We start from the raw sequence: 22,476 nt of genomic DNA on the forward strand, positions 1-22,476 counted from the left end.
ATTACCAAACTTAAAACCATGGAGAGACCTGGTCTGAACAAAGACATTGGATTCTTATCTCATTATACACGACTAAGCCATTTTTCACCTTCTCACCCCTTGCCTTTTCCTGTAAGACCTATTGCAGTCGTTAAGAGTCGTCAACAGGCTCATCTCAGCTATCTGCCAATCTCCCATTCCCACCACCCTTCTGAGTAATACCCCTCCCCACCTTCTCACTATATAGAAGGATCTGGCAACTTCTGTTTCAGTGTATCTGAAGAAGTGTGCATGCACACGAAAGCTCATACCAAGAACTAACTTAGTTGGTCTTTAAGGTGCTACTGGAAGGAATTTTTTTTATTTTGAATATGGGATGAGGTTTCTCATAAAGTAGAGGAATGCATGGGAAAAGGAAGTTGATGGAGAGACAGGCAGGGAGTGGAACCAGTCAGGTTGTGCTAGGGAGGAGTGCAGAGAAAAGCACACACAGCTCTTCGGGTGCCACAGATCCACTAAGCTCCACAGAAACCCCAGGATCCAGCCCACGCTTTGCTGCTGGCTGTACTGTTCCTTTACTGTGTACAGCCAGGAATGGTAGCAGGTGCTGAGGTGGGTAGAGATGGGTAGACCACACAAGCTGCACTGCACCTTCTCAGTTAGTCTGCTGCCCCATCAGCAGCATCAAAATAAGAGCCAATGGCCAGCCCAGCCCAGCTTCTGTATGTGGCATTATGTGCACAGAGGGAGCATCTTGTCATTTGCCTAGTGGGCAGAAAGTCCTTTAATATCAAAGGCTACTGTCTTCTAATCCAGACATTGGTCAGAAAAGTTTCCTCAAGCAGCAAGGTATCTCTCCTTACTTCCTCCACCTGCTCAACCACCCAGATTACCACCCCTTGAACAGTTGACTGTCTCTGGCTGAGGCTACCACAGCATATGGAAACCCTTTTTCCTGGAGTGGCAATGGTATGTTGGCTTGTTGCTGTTTAGTCGTTTAGTCGTGTCCGACTCTTTGTAACCCCCTGGACCAGAGCACACCAGGCACTCCTGTCTTCCACTGCCTCCCACAGTTTGGTCAAACTCATGTTGGTAGCTTCAAGAACACTGTTGGCTACTGATGGCTAAATCAGAATTTTCTTTCTTCAAGCATCTGCTTTTCAGGACATGGTTACCTTCTTACAATCTCCAACGGGTGAAAGATATATAATACTTGAGATGTTCATCCTTGCTGCCATGACGCTGCTGCTTTTCCTTCTATGTAAGTAAATAATAATAATAATAATAATAATAATAATAATAATAATAATAATAATAATTTATTATTTGTACCCCGCCCATCTGGCTGGGTTTCCCCAGCCACTCTGGGCGGCTTCCACAGAAACCAAAAAACACTAAAATATCATACATTAAAAGCTTCCCTGAATAGGGCCGCCTTAAGATGTTTTCTGAATGTCAGGTAGTTGTCCATCACCTTGACATCCGATGGGAGGGCATTCCACAGGGCGGGCGCCACCACCGAAAAGGCCCTCTGCCTGGTTCCCTGTAGCTTCGCTTCTCGCAATGAGGGAACCGCCAGAAGGCCCTCGGCGCTGGACCTCAGTGTCCGGGCAGAACGATGGGGGTGGAGACGCTCCTTCAGGTATACTGGGCCGAAGCCGTTTAGGGCTTTAAAGGTCAACACCAACACTTTGAATTGTGCTCGGAAACGTACTGGGAGCCAATGTAGGTCTTTCAAGACCGGTGTTATGTGGTCTCGGCGGCCGCCCCCAGTCACCAGTCTAGCTGCCGCATTCTGGATTAGTTGTAGTTTCCGAGTCACCTTCAAAGGTAGCCCCACGTAGAGCGCATTGCAGTAGTCCAAGCGGGAGATAACTAGAGCATGCACCACTCTGGCCAGACAGTCAGCGGGCAGGTAGGGTCTCAGCCTGCGTACCAGGTGGAGTTGGTAGACAGCTGCCCTGGATACAGAATTGACCTGCGCCTCCATGGACAGCTGTGAGTCCAAAATGACTCCCAGGCTACGCACCTGGTCCTTCAGGGGCACAGTTACCCCATTCAGGACCAGGGAGTTCTCCACACCAGCCCGCCCCCTGTCCCCCAAAAACAGTACTTCTGTCTTGTCAGGATTCAACTTCAATCCATTAGCCGCCATCCATCCTCCAACCACCTCCAGGCACTCACACAGGACCTTCACCGCCTTCACTGGTTCTGATTTGAAAGAAAGGTAGAGCTGGGTATCATCTGCATATTGATGGACACCCAGTCCAAACCCCCTGATGATCTCTCCCAGCGGCTTCATATAGATGTTAAAAAGCATGGGGGAGAGGACGGAACCCTGAGGCACCCCACAAGTGAGGGCCCAAGGGTCTGAACACTCATCCCCCACCACCACTTTCTGAACACGGCCCAGGAGGAAGGAGCGAAACCACTGTATAACAGTGCCCCCAGCTCCCAACCCCTCTAGACGGTCCAGAAGGATGTTATGGTCGATTGTATCAAAGGCCGCTGAGAGATCCAGCAGAACTAGGAAACAACTCTCACCTTTGTCCCTAGCTCGCCGGAGATCATCAACCAGTGCGACCAAGGCAGTTTCAGTCCCATGATGAGGCCTGAACCCTGATTGGAAGGGATCCAAATGGTCCGCATCCTCCAGGCGTGCCTGGAGTTGTTCAGCAACCACACGCTCAATCACCTTGCCCAAGAATGGAAGATTTGAAACTGGGCGATAGTTGGCCATACTGGCCGGGTCTAAAGATGGTTTTTTAAGAAGCGGTTTAATGACCGCCTCTTTCAGCGGATCTGGGAATGTTCCCTCACAGAGGGAAGCATTCACCACCCCGCAGAGCCCATCGCCCAGCCCTTCCCGGCTAGCTTTTATAAGCCAGGATGGGCAAGGATCAAGGAGACAGGTGGTTGGTTTCACTCGTCCAAGCAGCCTGTCCACATCCTCGGGGGTAACAGATTGAAATTGATTCCATGCAACTTGACCAGACAGGGCTCTAGCACTCTCCCGCCCCAGCCCTGCTCCCACGGTGGTGTCTAGCTCCTTCCGAATATGAGTGATTTTATCTGCAAAAAACTTTGCAAAATCGTTGCAGGAGATCTTGGGGTCTTTACAAGGCCCCGATGGTAAAGGTGGTTCCGTTAAATTGCGGACCACCTGAAAGAGTCTCCTGCTACTATTTTCTGCAGATGCAATAGAGGCGGCGAAGAAAGTCTTCTTTGCCGTCGCTATCGCCACTTGGTAGGCTCGACGTTGAGCTCTAACCTGTGTCCGGTCAGATTCGGAGTGAGTTTTCTGCCACCGACGCTCTAGCCGTCTCAGCGATTGTTTCATCGCCCTCAGCTCCGAAGAAAACCACGGGGCTGTCCGGGCTCCATGCAATCGGAGAGGGCGCTTCGGAGCCAGACAGTCGATAGCCCTGGTTAACTCCGCATTCCAGCGGGCCACCAGGGAATCAGCTGAAAGGCCATCAACACGGGATAAAGCATCCCCTACCACTCTCTGGAAACCATTTGGATCCATTAAGTGGCGGGGGCGGACCATCCGAATTGGTCCCACCTCCCTGCAGAGGGGAAGGGTCGCGGAGAAGTCCAGTTGCACCAGGAAGTGATCTGACCATGGCACTTCTTTGGTTTCATTTTTACTTAGTGTCAGATCACCCACGTCGCTAGAGGTGAATACCAGGTCTAAGGCATGTCCATGACTATGAGTTGGGCCCAACTTATTCAGGGACAGCCCCATGGAGGCCATGCTTTCCACGAAGTCCCGAGCGGCCCCTTGTAAGGTCGTGTCGGCGTGGATGTTAAAATCCCCTAGGACAACCAAACTAGGTGTCTCCAGGAGAACATCCGCCACGACCTGAAGCAGCTCGGACAGGGAATCCTTGGTGCAGCGGGGAGGTCGGTACACCAAAAGGAATCCTGTACTGCCCCTATTGCCCAACTTCCAGAACATGCACTCAGAAAACTGGGTCTTCCCAGTAGGACGCCTGGTGCAGACTAATGACTTCCTAAAAATCACTGCAACCCCCCCCCTCCCCGCCCACATGACCTGGGTTGCTGTGCGTAAGAGAAACCTGGTGGGCAAGCGGCAGCAAGGACGGGCCCATCTGTCTCATTCAACCAGGTCTCTGTCACACAAGCCAGGTCAAATCCTCCATCCACAATCAGGTCGTGGATGGCAGTGGTTTTATTCACTATTGACCTGGCATTACACAGCAACACCTTCAGGTTATGTGGGTTTCCCCTGTTGATTCCAGTATCCATCTGGTCAAGGCCAGACCCGGAGGCAGGGATAGTCTTCAAACAACGACTAAACCTGCCTCCTCGGTAATGACATGGTCTGGTCTTAGCGTAACTCCGCCTCCTGCCCATGATCACCGAGATCGGATGTCCCAGTGCTTCCCCCCCTGTGGAACTTGTCCCAGCCATCGTGTTGGCTGGGGCCTCACTCCCAGGCAGCCCTGATCCCACCCCTTAAAAACAAAACACAAACTATACAGAACCAATAAAACAACAGAAAACAAAAACAGAACAATTACACTAAAATTAATCCCCAACCAAATATCCATTACACCCACCCACCCCCAGCAAGAGAAAAAAGGAAAAAAAGAAATACAAATTTAAATTGCCACCGACTGCTTGAGGACATTTTAAAACACATTGGAACAGGGAAGCAATTGCAGAACACTTCCCAGCTTCCCCAAAAGTTTGTTCCAAATAAGGGCCTGGGCCACGCCCCCTGGGCCAGTTGGAAAAGGCCCTGGAAGGGAGCAGGCCCTGCAGTCCTCACCCAAATATAATTTATTTATATCCCCACCCATCTGGCTAAGTTTCCCCAGCCACTCTGGGCGGCTCCCAATCAAGTATTAAAAACAATACAGCACTGAATATTAAAAACTTCCCTGAACAGGGCTGCCTTCAGATGTCTTTTAAAGATAGGATAGCTACTTATTTCTTTAACATCCGAAGGGAGGGTGTTCCACAGGGTGGGCGCCACTCCCGAGAAGGCCCTCTGTCTAGTTCCCTGTAACCTTATTTCTTGCAATGAGGGAACCACCAGAAGGCCCTTGGAGCTGTACCTCAGTGTCCAGGCTGAACGATGGGGGTGGAGATGCTCCTTCAGGTATACAGGACCGAGGCTGTTTAGGGCTTTAAAGGTCAGCACCAACACTTTGAATTGTGCTCGGAAACGTACTGGGAGCCAGTGCAGATCTCTCAGAACCAGTGTTATGTGGTCCCAGCGGCCACTACCAGTCACCAGCCTATCTGCCGCATTGTGGATTAATTGCAGTTTCCGGGTCACCTTCAAAGGTAGCCCCACGTAGAGTGTGTTGCAGTAGTCCAAGAGGGAGATAACTAGAGCATGCACCACTCTGGTGAGAGCGGGCAGGTAGGGTCTTAGCCTGCGTACTAGGTGGAGCTGGTAGACAGCTGCCCTGGACACAGAATTAACCTGGGCCTCCATGGACAGCTGTGAGTCCAAAATGACTCCCAGGCTGCACACCTGGTCCTTCAGGGGCACAGTTACCCCATTCATGACCAGGGAATCCCCCACACCCGCCCGCCCCCTGTCCCCCAAAAACAGTACTTCTGTCTTGTCAGGATTCAACCTCAATCTGTTAGCCGCCATCCATCCTCCAACCGCCTCCAGGCAGTCACACAGGACCTTCACCGCCTTCACTGGTTCTGATTTAAAGGAGAGGTAGAGCTGGGTGTCATCTGCATACTGATGAACACCCAGCCCAAACCCCCTGATGATCTCTCCCAGCAGCTTCATATAGATATTAAGCATAAAGTAAAGGTAAAGGGACCCCTGACCATTAGGTCCAGTCGTGCCCGACTCTGGGGTTGCGGCGCTCATCTCGCATTATTGGCCGAGGGAGCCGGCGTACAGCTTCCAGGTCATGTGGCCAGCATGACTAAGCCGCTTCTGGCGAAGCAGAGCAGCGCACGGAAACGTTGTTTACCTTCCCGCTGGAGTGGTACCTATTTATCTACTTGCACTTTGAGGTGCTTTTGAACTGCTAGGTTGGCAGGAGCAGGGACCGAGCAACGGGAGCTCACTCCGTCACGGGGATTCGAACCACCGACTTTCTGATTGGCAAGTCCTAGGCTCTGTGGTTTAACCCACAGTGCCACCCGCGTCCCTAGATGTTAAGCATACTTTCAACTAATGTCATGTGCTTTGCTTAAATGTCAATAGCATTTCCAAAAAGAGATGGCATGATCCACCTTCCATTTACCCCTTTCATCTCTCTTTGATTTCTGGGGGTGAGTTACAGCTGTCACCCACTGAGAGCAATGGCACTGTTTTGTTCTTCCTGAATAAGTGACTTCCAGCTCTTGGAACAGAAGCATAGGCTGACACAAGTCCCTGGAACACCCTGGACAATTCCCTTTCCCAACTAATCCTCATTTGCTTGTGGGAAAGCCCTGTGATGGAAACGTTTCTTTTCTGAGCAGGTTGAGTCATCTAGTGTCCCCCACCCCACCCCTGCCAGCAAACACTTAACTAACAACAGCGCCTGATTGGCCAGCATTCCAAGGGAGGCAATTGGAGTGGAGTGAGGGAGTGGGAGAGAGGAATTCGGTCTGTGAGTTGGATTCTGTTAGGAGAGTTTGTTCTGACAGGTGGTAGAGCTGAAGAGAGCTGAGAACTCTCAGTATATGCTCTAAGGTTCTGAATCACAGGACTCTGTTAAAATAGACAAGACACAATCCCACAAGCTGTTTACAGGAAAAAAAGGGTCCTCAGAGGGGATACTCTGACTGGAAAGGGCAATAGTGATTCCAAGGCCAAGGAGGATGTGAGGGTCTGTAAGGAAACAGTCCAGTTAAAATCCTAAGTTCCTGAAATGAGCGTGGAGAAGTCTGGTCTATGAAAGATGTGTAAAAGGAAGTAACCTTAAGCCTGCACAGCATACAGCCTATAACTTGAAACAGTATATGTTTTAATAAAAAACATCAGCATCACACAGTTAATAGCCTCACTGTTTGTTACATTTCTGTGGAAGAATAACCAAAACTCCTTGTTTACATCTGTTGTAATAAAGTTTGTTTGCAACCTGTTTCCCCAAAAGTAAAAGCCACAGTTGCTCGTGATTCATTCTCCATTGGGGGAATTCACCTGAGGGAAGGGAAACTGAGGCTGGCACAGTGGTGCCAGGGGGAGAAAGAGTGCCATTGCGTCGCCGCAGGCTCCATTCCTGATCCTCGCCAGCCTGCCCTCTGCTAGGGCTCCAGTCCCTTGAAGGAAAGTGCTTGGGGAAAACAGGCTGCAGAGGATAAGGCCATGGCCAAAGTGGGTGGGTCCAGAGCCTACCTAAATATCTAGATATATGCAGGGCTTTTTTCAGCTGAAATTGATCAGGATGCTGTTCTGGCCCCTCTCAGGTGGGCGCCATTGCCATTTTAAGAGAAGAAGGGAGGCATTCATGCTGAGTTCCAGCACCTCTTTTTGCAGAAAAATAGCACTGGATAGATGAGCCCTTGACCTATTTGAACACCTAATTCATTTTTAAAGGGCACTTGAAAGTAAGCAAAGCTCGGGGGGAGGGAATCAAATGATCCAAGAATTTGCATATTTTAAGCATGTGGCAGAGCATGAGGCAGCCTGGCAAATGCAAGACTGTCGGACCAAGAGGACAGGTGTATCTAGACAACCAAAAATCCAAAGCTCTCAAAGGAAGGCCAAACCATCTAATGACAGAAGTAACAGGCCAAATGGAAACAGGACTTCAGATCAGCAGGGCAGCCGCTATCAAGGGCTGAGAGCAGAAAATATTAATAAAAGTCATAGCCATCGTTTTGTTGATTTGATTTCTTATCTGCGTTACAAGTCAGCAATTTAAATTGAATATTAAAAGCAGTTTGAAACCAAGTATCCCCCCCCCCAGTTAATCAGACAATTTAATCATTTCTTTTCTACCTACTTCATCCTTAGATCAAAAGGAACTAAAAAGAAGGATGGAGTTTAAAATGGCAATAGATATCATTCGGACCTTTGTTGTTGGGCTTGATACAATCCATGAAGACAAGGATGGTAAGCATTTTTTTATGCACATCCTCACTTTTGCTAGACCTTGTTTAATTTAAACAGGCTTCAATTCCTGTAGTTCACTTTGGGATTCATATTGTGTAAGCAATACATATATTCAGTGAAACTCATCACCCAATAGAGTTTATCACAGTTTCATTGCTGTAATGGGTTTAGCGGTTGCTCGTGCGTAAGTTGCCGCCACTCCTGGCTAGGTTACCTGGTTAACCCTTTCTGACTGAGCAGCCTCCAGCATCGTGACTGTCTCAGTCGCTGGCAGAATCCGTCAGTGGGCGTTTCTTAAACCTTTTCCAGCATAAAAGTTGCTTGACGCCAAGTCTCCTCCTACTCTCCCTGCACGGAAGTCTTCTGCGCAGGGAGGGTGTGGGCAGCGGAGTACCCGTACTCTCTCCGCTGGTCTCCAGCGAAGAGTCTTGGAGCCTCCTCCCTGATTCCCCCACCTGCCCCCCTTCTCCACTGGTGTTACGCTGATTTCCTTCCCCAGCAGATGGGCTGCCTCTCTCCCTACTGGGACCCTCTCCTGCATCCCTTTGGAGCCTTCCCTCTGCCTCTAGCTCCGATGGCAGTTCCCTGACAATTGCTCAGCAGGAAGAAAAGCAGATGGTTGTGATTTTCCCACTAGAAATGCTGTCCTCCTCCCATCAAACTGTAATTCACAATGTTTGTGCTATTGCAAGATTTGTGCTACTGCAAGCTTTTAGCACTAACACAAGGGAACTTTGCCCCCATCACTTTGCATGCCATCACCAAAGCTGCTCTGCAGGGTGGGGAACAGATTGGAGGGAAAGCGGCTGAAGATTGCATTGCACAAGGAGAAATTCCTGCACGGATATAATGTCCTCCTTAGAATTATGTGGAATGCAACACAATATTCATCAGAAAAAGAGTTCTGGCGCCTCTATTTTCTTAGATCTCACAATGCATAATGTTGTTGTTGTTGTTTAGTCATTTAGTCATGTCTGAATCTTCATGACCCCATGGACCAGAACATGTCAGGCACTCCTGTCTTCCACTGCCTCCCGCAGTTTGGTCAAACTCATGTTTGTAGCTTCAAGAACACTGTCCAGCCATCTCGTCCACTGTTGTCCCCTTCTCCTTGTGCCCTCCATCTTTCCCAACATCAGGGTCTTTTCCAGGGAGTCTTCTCTTCTCATGAGGTGGCCAAAGTCTTGGAGTCTCAGCCTCAGGATCTGTCCTTCAAGTGAGCACTCAGGGCTGATTTCCTTAAGAATGGATTGGTTTGATCTTCTTGCAGTCCATGGGACTCTCAAGAGTCTTCAGCGATCAGCCTTCCTTATGGTCCAGCTCTCACTTCCATACATCACTACTGGGAAAACCATAGCTTTTACTATACGGACCTTTGTTGGCAAGGTGATGTCGCTGCTTTTTAAGATGCTGTCTAGGTTTGTCATTGCTTTTCTCCCAAGAAGCAGGCCTCTTTTAATTTCGTGACTGCTGTCACCATCTGCAGTGATCATGGAGCCCAAGAAAGTAAAATCTCTCACTGCTTCCATTTCTTCCCCTTCTATTTGCCAGGAGGTGATGGGCCCAGTGGCCATGATCCTTGTTTTTTGATGTTGAGCTTCAGACCATATTTTGCGCTCTCCTCTTTCACCCTCATTAAAAGGTTCTTTAATTCCTCCTCCCTTTCTGCCATCAAGGTTGTGTCATCTGCATATCTGAGGTTGTTGATATTTCTTCCGGCAATCTTAATTCTGGTTTGGGATTCATCCAGCCCAGCTTTTCACATGATGATTTCTGCATATAAGTTAAATAAGCAGGGAGACAATATACAGCCTTGTTGTACTCCTTTCCCAATTTTGAACCAATCAGTTGTTCCATGTCCAGTTCTAACTGTAGCTTCTTGTCCCACATAGAGATTTCTCAGGAGACAGATGACGTGATCAGGCACTCCCATTTCTTTAAGAACTTGCCATAGTTTGCTGCTGTCGACACAGTCAAAGGCTTTTGCATAGTCAATGAAGCAGAAGTAGATGTCTTTCTGGAACTCTCTAGCTTTCTCCATAATCCAGCACATGTTTGCAATTTGGTCTCTGGTTCCTTTGTCCCTTCGAAATCCAGCTTGCAATTCTGGGAGTTCTCTGTCCACATACAGCTTAAGCCTGCCTTGTAGAATGTTAAGCATAACCTTGCTAGCATGTGAAATGGGTGCAATTGTGCGGTAGTTGGAGCATTCTTTGGCACTGCCCTTCTTTGGGATGGGGGTGTAGACTGATCTCCAATCCTCTGGCCACTGCTGAGTTTTCCAATCTTGCTGGCATATTGAGTGTAGCACCTTAACAGCATCATCTTTTAAAATTTTAAATAGTTCAGCTGGAATATCATCACTTCCACTGGCCTTATTATTAGCAGTGCTTTCTAAGGCCCATTTGACTTCACTCTCCAGGATGTCTGGCTTAAGGTCAGCAACCACACTACCTGGGGTGTACGAGACAGCCATATCTTTCTGGTATAATTCCTCTGTGTATTCTTGCCACCTCTTGATGTCTTCTGCTTCTGACAGGTCCTTTCCACTTTTGTCTTTTATTATGGTCATCTTTGTACGATATGTTCCTTTCATATCTCCAATTTTCTTGAACAGATCTCTGTTTTTTCCCATTCTATTGTTTCCCTCTATTTCTTTGCATTGGTCGTTTAAGAAGGCCTTCTTGTATCTCCTTGCTATTTTTTTTTGAAATCTGCATTCAGTTTCCTGTATCTTTCACTCTCCCTTGCATTTTGCTTGCCTTCTCTCCCCTGCTATTTGTAAGGCCTCGTTGGACAGCCACTTTGCTTTCTTGCATTTCCTTTTCATTGGGATGGTTTTCATTGCTGCCTCCTGTATAATGTTTTGAGCCTCCATTCATAGTTCTTCAGGCACTCTGTCCACCAAATCTCAATCCTTAAACCTGTTCCTCACTTCCACTATGTATTCATAAGGGATTTGATTTCGATTGTATCTTACCGGCCCAATGGTTTTTCCTACTTTCTTCAGTTTAAGCTTGAATTTTGCTACAAGAAGCTGATGATCTGAGCCACAGTCAGCTCCAGGTCTTGTTTTTGCGGAGTGTATAGAGCTTCTCCATCTTTGGCTACAGAGAATATAATCAATCTGATTTCGATGCTGCCCATCTGGTGATGTCCATGTGTAGAGTCGTCTCTTGTGTTGGAAAAGAGTGTTTGTGATGACCAGCTTATTCTCTTGGCAGAACTCTATTAGCCTTTGCCCTGCTTCATTTTGAACTCTAAGGCCAAACTTGCCAGTTGTTCCTTTTAGCTCTTGACTCCCTACTTTAGCATTCCAACCCCCTATAATGAGAAGAACATCCTTCTTTGCTGTCATTTCCAGCAGGTGTTGTAAGTCTTCATAGAACTGATCAATTTCAGTTTCTTCAGCAGCAGTAGTTAGTGCATAAACTTGATTAATGTGATGTTAAAAGGTCTACCTTGGATTCGTATTGAGATCATTCTATCATTTTTGAGATTGCATCCCAGTACAGCTTTCACCACTCTTTTGTTGACTATGAGGGCCACTCCATTTCTTTTATGGGATTCTTGCCCATAGTAGTAGATATGATGGTCATCCAAACTGAATTCGCCCATTCCCATCCATTTTAGTTCACTGATGCCAGGATGTCAATATTTATTCTTGCCATCTCATTTTTGACCACATCCAGCTTACCAAGGTTCATGGTTCTTACATTTTATGTTCCTATGCAATATTTTTATTTACAACATTGGACTTTCCCTTTGCTTGCAGGCATATCCACAACAGAGTGACCTTTTGGCTTTGGCCCAGCCACTTCATCAGCCCTGAATCTACTTGTACTTGTCCTCCGCTCTACTTGTACTTGTCCTCCGCTCTTCCTCAGTAGCATGTTGGACACCTTCCGACCTGAGGGGCTCATCTTCCAGCGTCATAACTTTTATATGCCTATTGTCTTTTTCCATGGGGTTTTCTTGGCAGGGATACTAGAGTGGCTTGCCGGTTCCTGCTCCAGGTGGATCATGTTTGGTCAAAACACTCCACTATGACCTGTCCATCAGGGTGGCCACTCATGGCATAGCTCATAGCTTCTCTGAGTTATTCAAGCCCCTTCGCCACAGCAAGACACTGATCCATGAAGGGGACAAAGCATAATAGAAAACTGCAAAATAATCTTTGTATATTTGGCTTTACTGTGTGACTCAGTGGGGAATTGGTTTGTGACCCTGTGATTCCCTGCAGAAAATGAGAACATAGGAGGGGAACATTAGAGATACTTCATGAGCCACTTTTAATATGAGAATAGGATAGTGGATTGCATGGGTCTTAAAATGTTTTAAAATGGTTTCTTAATATTTGCATATTGTTATTTCAGATACTCTTTTGCCTTAAACTATTTCAACTCTTTTCTCTTTTGCCTTAAACTATTTCAACTCTTTTAGACTTTGGAATACTCGCTGTAGCTCAAAACGTATCAGACGAATTGCTGTATCTTGCCAACAAAAATGATGAACTGCAAAAAGAAATTGGTAAGCTACCCTACGATGCTGAAGAATTGTAGTGCAGTGGGAACCTGCCCTGAGTCTGCACCAGCTGAAAGCCCCTCCTCTAGCTGAAAACTCTTAGAGCCAGAGCAGAGTGCTGCGCTCCTTTGCATGGGGCCACCCTAGAGAAACATCAGAGATATTTAGTTCAGCTCTCCTGAACCTTTGAATTGACTTAGCCTCTATGGTTAGGAAAGAAAAGACTTTTCAATTCTTTGCTATAACAGAGACAATCAAAACAGGTAAGGTAAAAGATCTGTCCTTTTTTATTTTCACCCATGAGAGCCCTGCCTCTGCAGAGACAATCAAAAGAGGTCAATTGAAAGAGAGAGATTCATGAGCAGCACTTTGAAGGCAACTTCCGCCAACTTGGTCAGAGAGACTGCTGGGCAGTGGGGTGATTCGTGCAACAGCAAAATCTCTCTCCTGTTTCACAAGCCCATCATCAGTCAGAAACCCTCAAGCCCACTCACATAGTGAATTGACCCCTTGGCCACTGGACACATAATAGGTAAAGTGATTATAAAATTGTCTAGAAAGCTTTAGATGCGAGAGCAAAGAATGGGAATGAACGCATTGTCAGGGAGAGGCAAACGGGGAAAGAGCTAAGGGGAGAGACCAGCACTTATAGAGAGCCGAAAGAGATCATTAGTAGTCTGTCGTCTGACAGCGAAGAGGAGGCGGGGGGGGGAAGGATGAGCCCGGAACTAGTCATTCTGTAAACAGAGGAAATCAGAGGCGTGGTTTCCGCAGACTTGCATGTTGGGCAAGAAAAAGTAAAAAGAAACCAGACGCGGCATCTTTGCCGACAGGGTTGGACATGCTCTGAAGCACTGGAGATGTTTCTTTGAACTTTGTAAATAAATCAAAGAGATTGTAACTGGCAGCAAGCCTGGAGTTTTTAATCTATGCCGGCTTGGCAGCACACACCTCCTCCAGCATGCTGTGTTCCCAATTTGTTGCTGGAAAGCTGGTGGAATAAGGAATAAGCCTCAGAATGGAGAAGGAGGTCTTGGAGCTGAGAAAGTGAAATGTCTCTCTGGAACAGAGATCGTCTGACTTGCAGGCCCGTCTGGAAGAAGCCAGGGCTGCTCAGAGAGAACCCACAGGTGGGCTATCGGCAGATGGGGGCAAGTCAGTGTGGGTGGAACGGTTCCATGGCGACCCGGAAAGTTACTTGGATTTCAAAACCGAGATGAGATATTTTTTAGAGCTTGAATAGGCCAAGTTTGGGAACGATGCCCAGAAAGTTGCTCACATAATTAGACACCTGGTGGGAGGGGCTAGAAGTTGGATCCGGCCGCTAATAGCCTCAAATAATGAAGCCCTCAGAAATGTGGCCAAGTTTTGGCAAGCTATGGACTTTATCTATGCAGATCAAAGTTTAATTGACAAGATGCAGGAGGAGCTTTTGGCTTTGAAACAAGGCAGATCCACGGTACAGTTACTGGTCAGAATTTGCTATACACGTGCAGAAGCTGGGTTGGGATTTAGAGGCAGACCCTGTACAAGCTTTGTTTAAAAATGGACTTAACCCAGAAATTAAGGACGAGCTTGCAAGGGGCACCCACCCTAAAAATATGGATGAATTAACGAAGGCTGCTCTTGCGGTGGGTTTGAGACAGGAAGCCAGATGGCGGGAAAGGAAGCAAAGCAGAAAGCAGAGTTTCCATGGTGACCACATTCTTGAGATGCCTGCAGCTGCCTCAGAACATCAACAAGAGCAGGAGCCCATGGAGATAGGCACAGCCCGGGCGCAGGAGAGTTTGAAAGCCCAACGGTTGGGCAGGAAGGAGAAAAAAGACTGGCAAGTGGCAAAAAGATGTTTTGTGTGTCAGAAAACTGGGGACTTTGCCAGAGTGTGTCCAGAGCATCGTAACTGGCAGGGAATGGTGGGGGCCACCCAACTGGCAGAGGCAGAGGAAGCCCAGCCTTCGGGAAACGAAGAAGCCTGGCTGGTGGTGGACCGGGGCAATAGCCAGGCGGGAGCAACACAGAAAGTCCTCAGCTTGGGCACCCCAAAGCAAGCATAGTGTTGAAGGTGGTCCTAGAACTCCCAAATGGCCAGGCGGTGGAGGAGTTGGCGCTAGTTGATTCTGGTGCTTCAGCGTCCTTTTTTAGCAAGGAGTTTGCAGCGCAGCACCAACTGAACCTGAGGCCTTTGGATTTTCTGCTGCGAGTGACCACAATTGATGGAAGAGAACTGCTGGGAGGTGAAGTGATGCATCAAACACCTCCAATGCGAATGCGGGTGGCTACCCACTCAGGGGTCATTGCCTTTCACGTGGCCACACTGGCGGGTCCGCCTATCATATTGGGCATGAGCTGGTTGGCTTTGCACGGTCCGGTGGTTTCCTGGCACCAACGGTCCCTGACGTTCGGTTTGACGCACTGCATGGAGAACTGCCTGGCTCAAGGGCAACCTCAACAAAGGGAGGGCAAAAGGGCAGCAGCATGCAGAGTGGGGACGACCGAGATCCCGTCGTGTTACAGGGATCTACAGGAGGTGTTCAGCGAGAAAAAGGCTGACGAGTTGCCGCCGCATCGACCATATGATTGTCAGATCAACCTGGTCCCGGGGGCCACGTTGCCGGTGGGAAAGACCTATTCCATGTCGGAGGGAGAGCTCAAGGACCTAAAGGAGTTTATTGAGAAAAATCTAAGAAGGGGATTCATCAGGGAATCCAAGACGGCAGGGGGGAGCCCCATGTTTTTCGTGGACAAGAAATCGACTAAAGAAAGGAGGCGTGTACTGGACTTTAGAATCCTGAACAGCCTGACGGAACCAGTGGCTTTCCCAATGCCGAGGATCGACGATGTTCTGGCCCGGGTGCGGAAAGGGAAGATTTTCACCAAACTGGACCTCCGGGGGGCATACAACCTCATCTGAGTGCGAGAGGGGGATGAGTGGAAGACCACCATGTTCACTCCGATGGGGGCATTTGAGTATCTAGTCATGCCCTTCAGTTTGCAGTGCGGAAGTCACTGTTTCCAAGCCTTCATGCACCACGTACTAGGACCTTTGCTGTACAAGAACTGTGTTTGCTTTTTGGATGACATGCTCATGTACTCCGAAGACAAGAAACAGCATGTGAAGGATGTACGTCAGGTCCTGAGCAAACCTAAGGAGCATTGCTTGTGGGTCAAGCTGGAGAAATGTCAGTTCCATGCAAAGGAAGTCAAATTTCTGGGGTACCGGCTGTCGGACCAGGGTTTGGCCATGGATCCAGAGAAAGTGAAGGCGGTGGTGGAATGGGAGAGCCCCAAGACCAGGAAAGGTGTTCAGCGTTTCCTGGGTTTCAGCAATTTCTACAGGAAATTCATAAAAGATTTCGCAAAACTGATGGCACCCATAACGGACTGTCTCAGTGTCAAGAAGATGTTTCAGTGGACGCAGGCGGCCCAAGAGGTGTTTGAGAAGCTTAAGAGGGCTTTTGCTTTGGAGGAGCAACTGATCCACGTCGACCCTGCTCAACCACTACTGGTGGAGACAGATGCATTGGATCGGGCAATAGGGGCGGTGCTGCTGCAGCCAGATCGAAAGGGGGAGTGGCGGCCGTGTGCTTTTTTTTGCAGAAACTGAACAAATCGGAGCAGAACTACAGCATCTATGATAAGGAATTGCTTTCGATCGTCGCTGCTTTCAAACAATGGAGGCACTTCCTGATTGGGGCAAAGCACCAAATTTTGGTGTGCACTGACCACAAAAATTTGGAGTACTGGTGTACGGCACGGGTGTTGTGCCAGAGACAGATAAGATGGGCAGAGTTCTTTGCCAACTTCAACTTTAAGATCCAATATGTGCCGGGAGAGCAGAATGCGAGGGCAGATGCGCTCTCCCGGAAACCCGAGTATATGATGGGGAAGGACCTCCAGTGGCAAGACTGATGTTCCCCAAGAGCAAATGGATGTGTGGGGGGACGTTAGTCAAGGACGACGAACTAATGCAACTGCTCAGAGACGATGACTTTGCCAGACAAAAGATGGGGGAGCTCAGAGAAAAAGGGGGTGCCGAGGAGTGTTTTGAAGTGAGAGGGGGGCTTCTGTACCATAGGGGGGCCTTGTACGTTCCAGGAGAAAACCTTTGGGGCAGAATTCTCAAGCAACTCCACGACAGCTGCATGGCAGGGCATTTTGGACAGCATAAGACCATGCTACTGGTCACACGGGAATTTTGGTGGCCAAGGCTGAGAGAGGATGTAAAGGAATATGTGCGAGGGTGTGACACATGCCAGAGGGCCAAAGGGGAAAGGGCGGCACCAGCGGGGTTGCTGGAACCGTTGCCGACACCCGGAAAGCCATGGGAGGTGGTAGGGGTGGATTTTATCACTGATCTGCCCAGATGTAAGGGTAAGACCGCTATCATGGTGGTGGTGGATCTCCTGACCAAAATGTGCCACTTCGTGCCCTGTTCGCATGCCGTGACGGCAGAATAACAGCCAAGCTGTTCGTAGAGCATGTGTTTAGGTTACATGGGGTGCCTGCACCGGTGGTTTTGGACCAGGGGGCCAAATTCACCTCACGTTTTTGGCGCAAACTTATGGGGTTACTCCAGGTGGAAGTGAGTTTCACTACGGCTAGGCACCCCGAGACCAATGGGCAAGCGGAGAGGGCAAATGCTGTTTTACAACAGTATTTGCGGTGTTATGTAAGTCAAAAACAGAACGATTGGGTGGACAAACTAGCCCTGGCAGAGTTTGCTTACAATAACGTGGAGAATGTATCCACTGGGATGACTCCATTCTTTGCCAATCACGGGCGTCATCCCAGGGCTTTCCCCGGAAGGGGGGAGGAGTCGTGGAGTGTTCCCGCAGCCGAACAGTTTGTGGAGGAGATGGAGGCGATCCACAGACAGCTGCAGTTGAATTTGGAAAGGGCTAAGGAGTTATACAAGAAGGAAGCTGAAATGGGATGATGAGCTGTTTGTGCGTAAAATCGTAGTCCCTCAGAGTTTGTTCAAGTCCACAAACCTCTGTCTGTGACGGAGCCCCTCAGACATGGCTGCTCTAGTCACTTGCAGATTCCGACAGTGGTTGCTTTCGGAATCGCTTCCAGCATAAAAGCTCCTTAACGGAAACACGTCTTCTGGACTCGCAGCGTGACAGTTTCCTGCGAGGAGTGGGTCTCCCTATGGGAGGTTCAGAAACCTCCCCACTGTTCTCACTGGACGTGTCCCTGAGCCCTCCCTCTTGCTCGCTTTCCCTCAGAGACCCACCTCTCCCCCTGCTGGTTCCTGCTTCAGCTGCTGGGTCTCTCCCAGCCTCCGTGAGCCCTTCCACCACCTGTCCCTCCGATGGCAGTTCCCTGACATCCACCTCCCCTCCAGGACCCCCGTCACCCCCTCCCGTTCCCTCTCCTCTGGGCAGTGAGGAGGTAAAACCCCTAAAAGAATCCTCTTCATCTTCAGACGTCTCGAACATTTCCCTCCATCGGTTGCCGTTCCGGGTCGCTAAATCCTCCTCCTCCTCGGAATCTGTGAACCCCTCCAACTCCTCTTCCTCATCTGTGGTAGCAAAGTATTCCCTCCGGAACCTCGCTACAGGCTGAGGTTTACGTGGGAACCTCTGATGAAAAGTTTCTATTAAGACCTCGTCATTGACATCCTCTGCCATGACCCAGGTGTTTTCCGACTCCGGTTCCCCTTCCCACATTACCAAATACTCCACTTGATCTCCCTTCCACCTGGAATCTAGGATCTCCGCCACATGGTTGCTGTGTTCCCTTTCCTCCATTGCTGGTCCCCGAGTGAACCTCCCTTCTCTGTCCCCTTTATACGGTGACAGCAACGACCTGTGGAAAACTGCGTGCAGCTTCATGTGGTTCGGTAACCGGAGTCTGAAAGCCACTGGGTTGACCTGTTGCGTGACTTCAAATGGGCCCAATCTTTTGGGTCTTAACTTCTTACAACCCCCTTTGAATGGTAACCCTTGGGTTGACAGCCACACCTGGTCCCCCACCCTAATGGTTTCACCTTCCCTTCTGTTTTTGTCTGCCTGCCTCTTATACTCCTCCTTGGCCCTGTCTAAGTTAAGTTGGAGCTGACGATGGATCGCTTCCATTTCTTCTACGAACTGCTCGGCAGCCGGGACGCTCCATCTCTCCCCTTCCCCCCCTGGGAAAGCCCTAAGATGGCACCCGTAATTAGCCAAAAAGGGGCTCATCCCTGTGGACACGTTCTCCGCATTGTTGTAGGCAAATTCCGCCAACGCCAGCTTCTCCACCCAATCATTCTCTCTGTCATTGACATAACACCTCAGATATTGCTGGAGGATGCCATTGGCTCTTTCCGCCTGCCCGTTGGTTTCAGGATGCCGGGCAGTCGAAAAATTGACCTCTACATGCAGTAAGCTCATGAGCTTCCTCCAGAACCTGGAAGTAAATTGTTTCCCTCGGTCTGAAACCACCCGCAAGGGGGCGCCATGCAACCTAAATACATTTTCTACAAACAATTTCGCTGTTTCTTCTGCCGTGACAGCATGTGAGCAGGCTATAAAGTGGTCCATTTTGGTTAACAGGTCTACCACAACCATGATGGCTGTTTTCCCTCTGGACTTTGGCAGATCAGTCATGAAATCTATTGACACTGCTTCCCATGGTCTTTCAGGTGTGGGTAGCGGTTCTAATAACCCTGCCGGCGCCCGCCTCTCCCCTTTGGCTCGCTGGCATTGGTCACAACCCCTCACATACTCCCGCACATCTTCCCTGACCTTGGGCCACCAAAATTCCCTGGTAACCAGCCACATGGTTTTATGTTGCCCAAAATGCCCCGCTGTGGGGCTATCGTGCAGCTGCTTGAGTACCTTCCCCCTCAACTCTCCTTCAGGTATATACAACGCTCCCTTGTAATACAACGCCCCGTTTCTCTCCTCAAAACCTCCGGGTTTATCTCCCTCCCTCCTGAGACCCCTGAGTTTGTCCTGGGCGTATGCATCATTCTCCGTTTCCTCTACCAGTTCTCTTTGCCCCACCAATGCCGCCCCACACACCCAGCGGTCCTCTGGAATGACATGTCTCTCTTCGGGTGCTCCCTCCCCCTCCAAATATTCAGGTTTGCGTGAGAGAGCATCCGCCCTAATGTTCTCTGGGCCTGGCACGTAACAAATCTCAAAGTTAAATTTGGAGAACTCCTGGGCCCATCTCACTTGCCGTTGGTTGAGCACTCGGGCCGTTCTCCAATACTCTAGGTTCTTGTGGTCAGTGCACACTTGCACCTTATGTTGTGCGCCAATTAGCAGGTGCCTCCATCTCCGGCAAGCCTCATGAATGGCGAGTAGTTCTCGGTCGTACACCGTGTAGTTCCTCTCGGATTTGTTCAGCTTTCACGAAAAAAAAGCACACGGTCTCCACTCTGACTCCTCCTTCCCTGGCTGCAGAAGCACCGCCCCTATAGCTCTGTCTGATGCGTCAGTTTCGACTCTCATCGGTTTTTGTAAATCCACATGCAGAAGTTGTTCTTCAGAGGCGAAGGCCCTTTTTAATTCCTCAAATGCTCGCTCCGCCTCCTCAGTCCAAACGAATTTCTTCTTACTGCTGAGACAGTCCGTAATGGGCGCCGTCAGGTGGGCAAAGTTTCGGATGAACTTACGATAGAAGTTCCCAAACCCTAGGAACCTCTGCACATCCTTCTTTGTTTTGGGTGTTTTCCATTCCAGCACTGCCTGGACCTTGCCGGGATCCATGGCCAATCCCTTGTCTGACAGGCGGTACCCCAGGAATTCCACCTCCTTGGTATTAAACTGACACTTCTCCAGTTTCACCCACAGCTGGTTGGCTTGCAGCCTGCTCAACACTTCTCTGACGTCTCTCACATGCTGCTCCTCATTCTCAGAATACACCAACACGTCATCTAGGAAGGCCACACAATTCTTGTAAAGCAAAGGCCCCAGTACGTGGTTCATAAATGACTGAAAGCACGCCGAGCCTGCTTGTAGGCCGAAGGGCATAACTAAATATTCAAATGCCCCCAAAGGGGTGAACATGGTGGTTTTCCATTCATCCCCCTTCCTTATACGTATCAGGTTGTACGCCCCCCTTAGGTCCAGCTTTGTAAAAATCTTTCCCTTCCGCACCCTGGTCAAAATGTCGTCAATCCTGGGCATAGGGAAGGCCACTGGTTCTGACACTGCGTTTAAAGCCCTGAAGTCACACACAAGCCTCGGCTTGTCCGTGTTTTTTTTATCCACAAAAAACACTGGGCTACCTCCCACCGCCCTGGACTCTCTGATGAAACCTCTCTTCAGGTTCTTGTCAATGAACTCTCTTAGCTCCTGCATCTCTCTGTCTGACATGGCGTACAGCTTGCCTACAGGGAGCTGTGCCCCAGGGAGTAAATTGATTTGACAGTCAAAGGGTCTATGTGGGGGTAGTTGGTCAGCTTCCCTTTCGCTGAACACGTCGCTGAGATCTGCGTATTGTCGTGGTACCTTCACTTTCTCCGTTACTTCCGTCCCTGCTAGGGTGGCTTGGGCCCCTGCTGAACCCTTTCCCTCTTTGCAGTGTTCTAAGCAATGTGCTGAACCAAAGGAAACCACTCTCTGATGCCAGCCCACCAGCGGATCATGTAACGCTAGCCAGCTCATCCCCAAAATAATGGGAGCCCCTCCCAAGGTGGCCACATTAAACGCTATCAGTTCGGTGTGCCTTGCCACCTTCATTATCATTGGGACGGTCTGCAAGCTGACTTCTCCTCCCAACAGCTCCCTGCCATCGATCGTGGTCACCTGCAGGGGGTTGCTTAAAGGGATTGTCTGTATCTGGTGTTCAGCTGCAAACTCTTTGCTCATGAAATTGCAGGAGCTGCCTGAGTCCAACAGCGCCTTTATCTTTAGAGGGTGTCCGTTTTGCAACTCTAGCGACACTTCTATCACTAGGGCAGGTTTAGGAGGTTCTGGCGTGGGCACTTTCACTACTCTTTGGCCTGGCTGCTGTGCCCCGACGGTGGCAGCCAGGCGTTGGCTTTTACTTGCTCCGGTATTTCTTCCTCTCTTCCCTCAACAGCTCCCACCATCCCTTGCCATTCCTTCCTCTGGGGGCAGACTCTGGCAAAGTGACCTGGCTGTTGGCAGAGATAGCATTTCCGGGCGCCTTTTCCCTCCTTCTTTCCCCCCTCACTGGGCTTTGAAACTGCGCGCGCGCTGTTCCGATTTCCATCGGCTCTGCCGGCGGGAAAGTTGGCTCTGGAATGTCTGGAATGCGGAACTCCTTCCAACGTTCCCCCTTCCCTTCCCGCCTCTCCAAGGCTCTCGCCTCCTGGCGCGCTCCTATGGTCAGCGCAGATTTGGTCAGCTGGTCCATAGAATCCGCCCTGGGCCCCCGGGAAAGTTCGTCTTTCACAGCCGAAGCAAGCCCTTCTTCAAAAAGCATTTGAATGGGTTCCGCCGATAAGTCCCACCCCAATCTGTGAACCAGCATGGTGAATTCAGTCCAGTACTCACGGACACATCGGCTCCCCTGTTTGCAAGCCATTAGCTGTCTGCGCACCACTCCCTGCTCAATATCGCTGGAAAACATCAGATCCATGGCACGAAAGAACCTCATTGTGTCCTTTAGGACGTCATTATTCGTTGCCATCAGGGGTCTAACCCAGTCTCTCGCCCCCTTTTCAAGATACCCAATCACGAAAGCCACTCGCGATTCCTCGTCAGGGAATTCATCAAACTGCAAATTGAGGGCATATTGCATCTCTGTCCGAAAGGCATGATAGTCCTTGGGCTCCCCCCCCCAAACTTCTGCACCAATCCTGGTACCTTTCTGGTGAGCTGGGTAGCTTTCCCCTTTTTGTCTGCATCCTGAGCCCTTCTCTCCTCAAGCCTCGCCGTCTGCAGCGCTAGCTGGATCTCCAACACCCGGTACCTTTCTTCCAGGCTTGGACCCGCTCCCGCTCCTGCTTCTCCGGTTCCGGC

At 49.5% G+C, this 22,476-nt stretch overlaps 1 protein-coding gene across 1 annotated transcript in view; it reads left to right on the top strand.

The window, feature by feature from the left end:
- LOC308594312 (CD209 antigen-like protein A) overlaps positions 1-22,476 on the top strand; it is a 156,834-nt gene that overhangs the window by 55,081 nt on the left and 79,277 nt on the right. Inside the window, exons 4-5 of the mRNA XM_081207366.1 lie at positions 1,130-1,240; positions 7,931-8,029. Coding sequence (XP_081063492.1) covers positions 1,130-1,240; positions 7,931-8,029 — 210 coding nt within the window. The remainder of the gene's footprint in view (positions 1-1,129; positions 1,241-7,930; positions 8,030-22,476) is intronic.

This window comes from Podarcis bocagei, assembly GCF_964188305.1.
Source record: "Podarcis bocagei genome assembly, chromosome: 9".
Taxonomy (NCBI): Eukaryota; Metazoa; Chordata; class Lepidosauria; order Squamata; family Lacertidae; genus Podarcis; species Podarcis bocagei.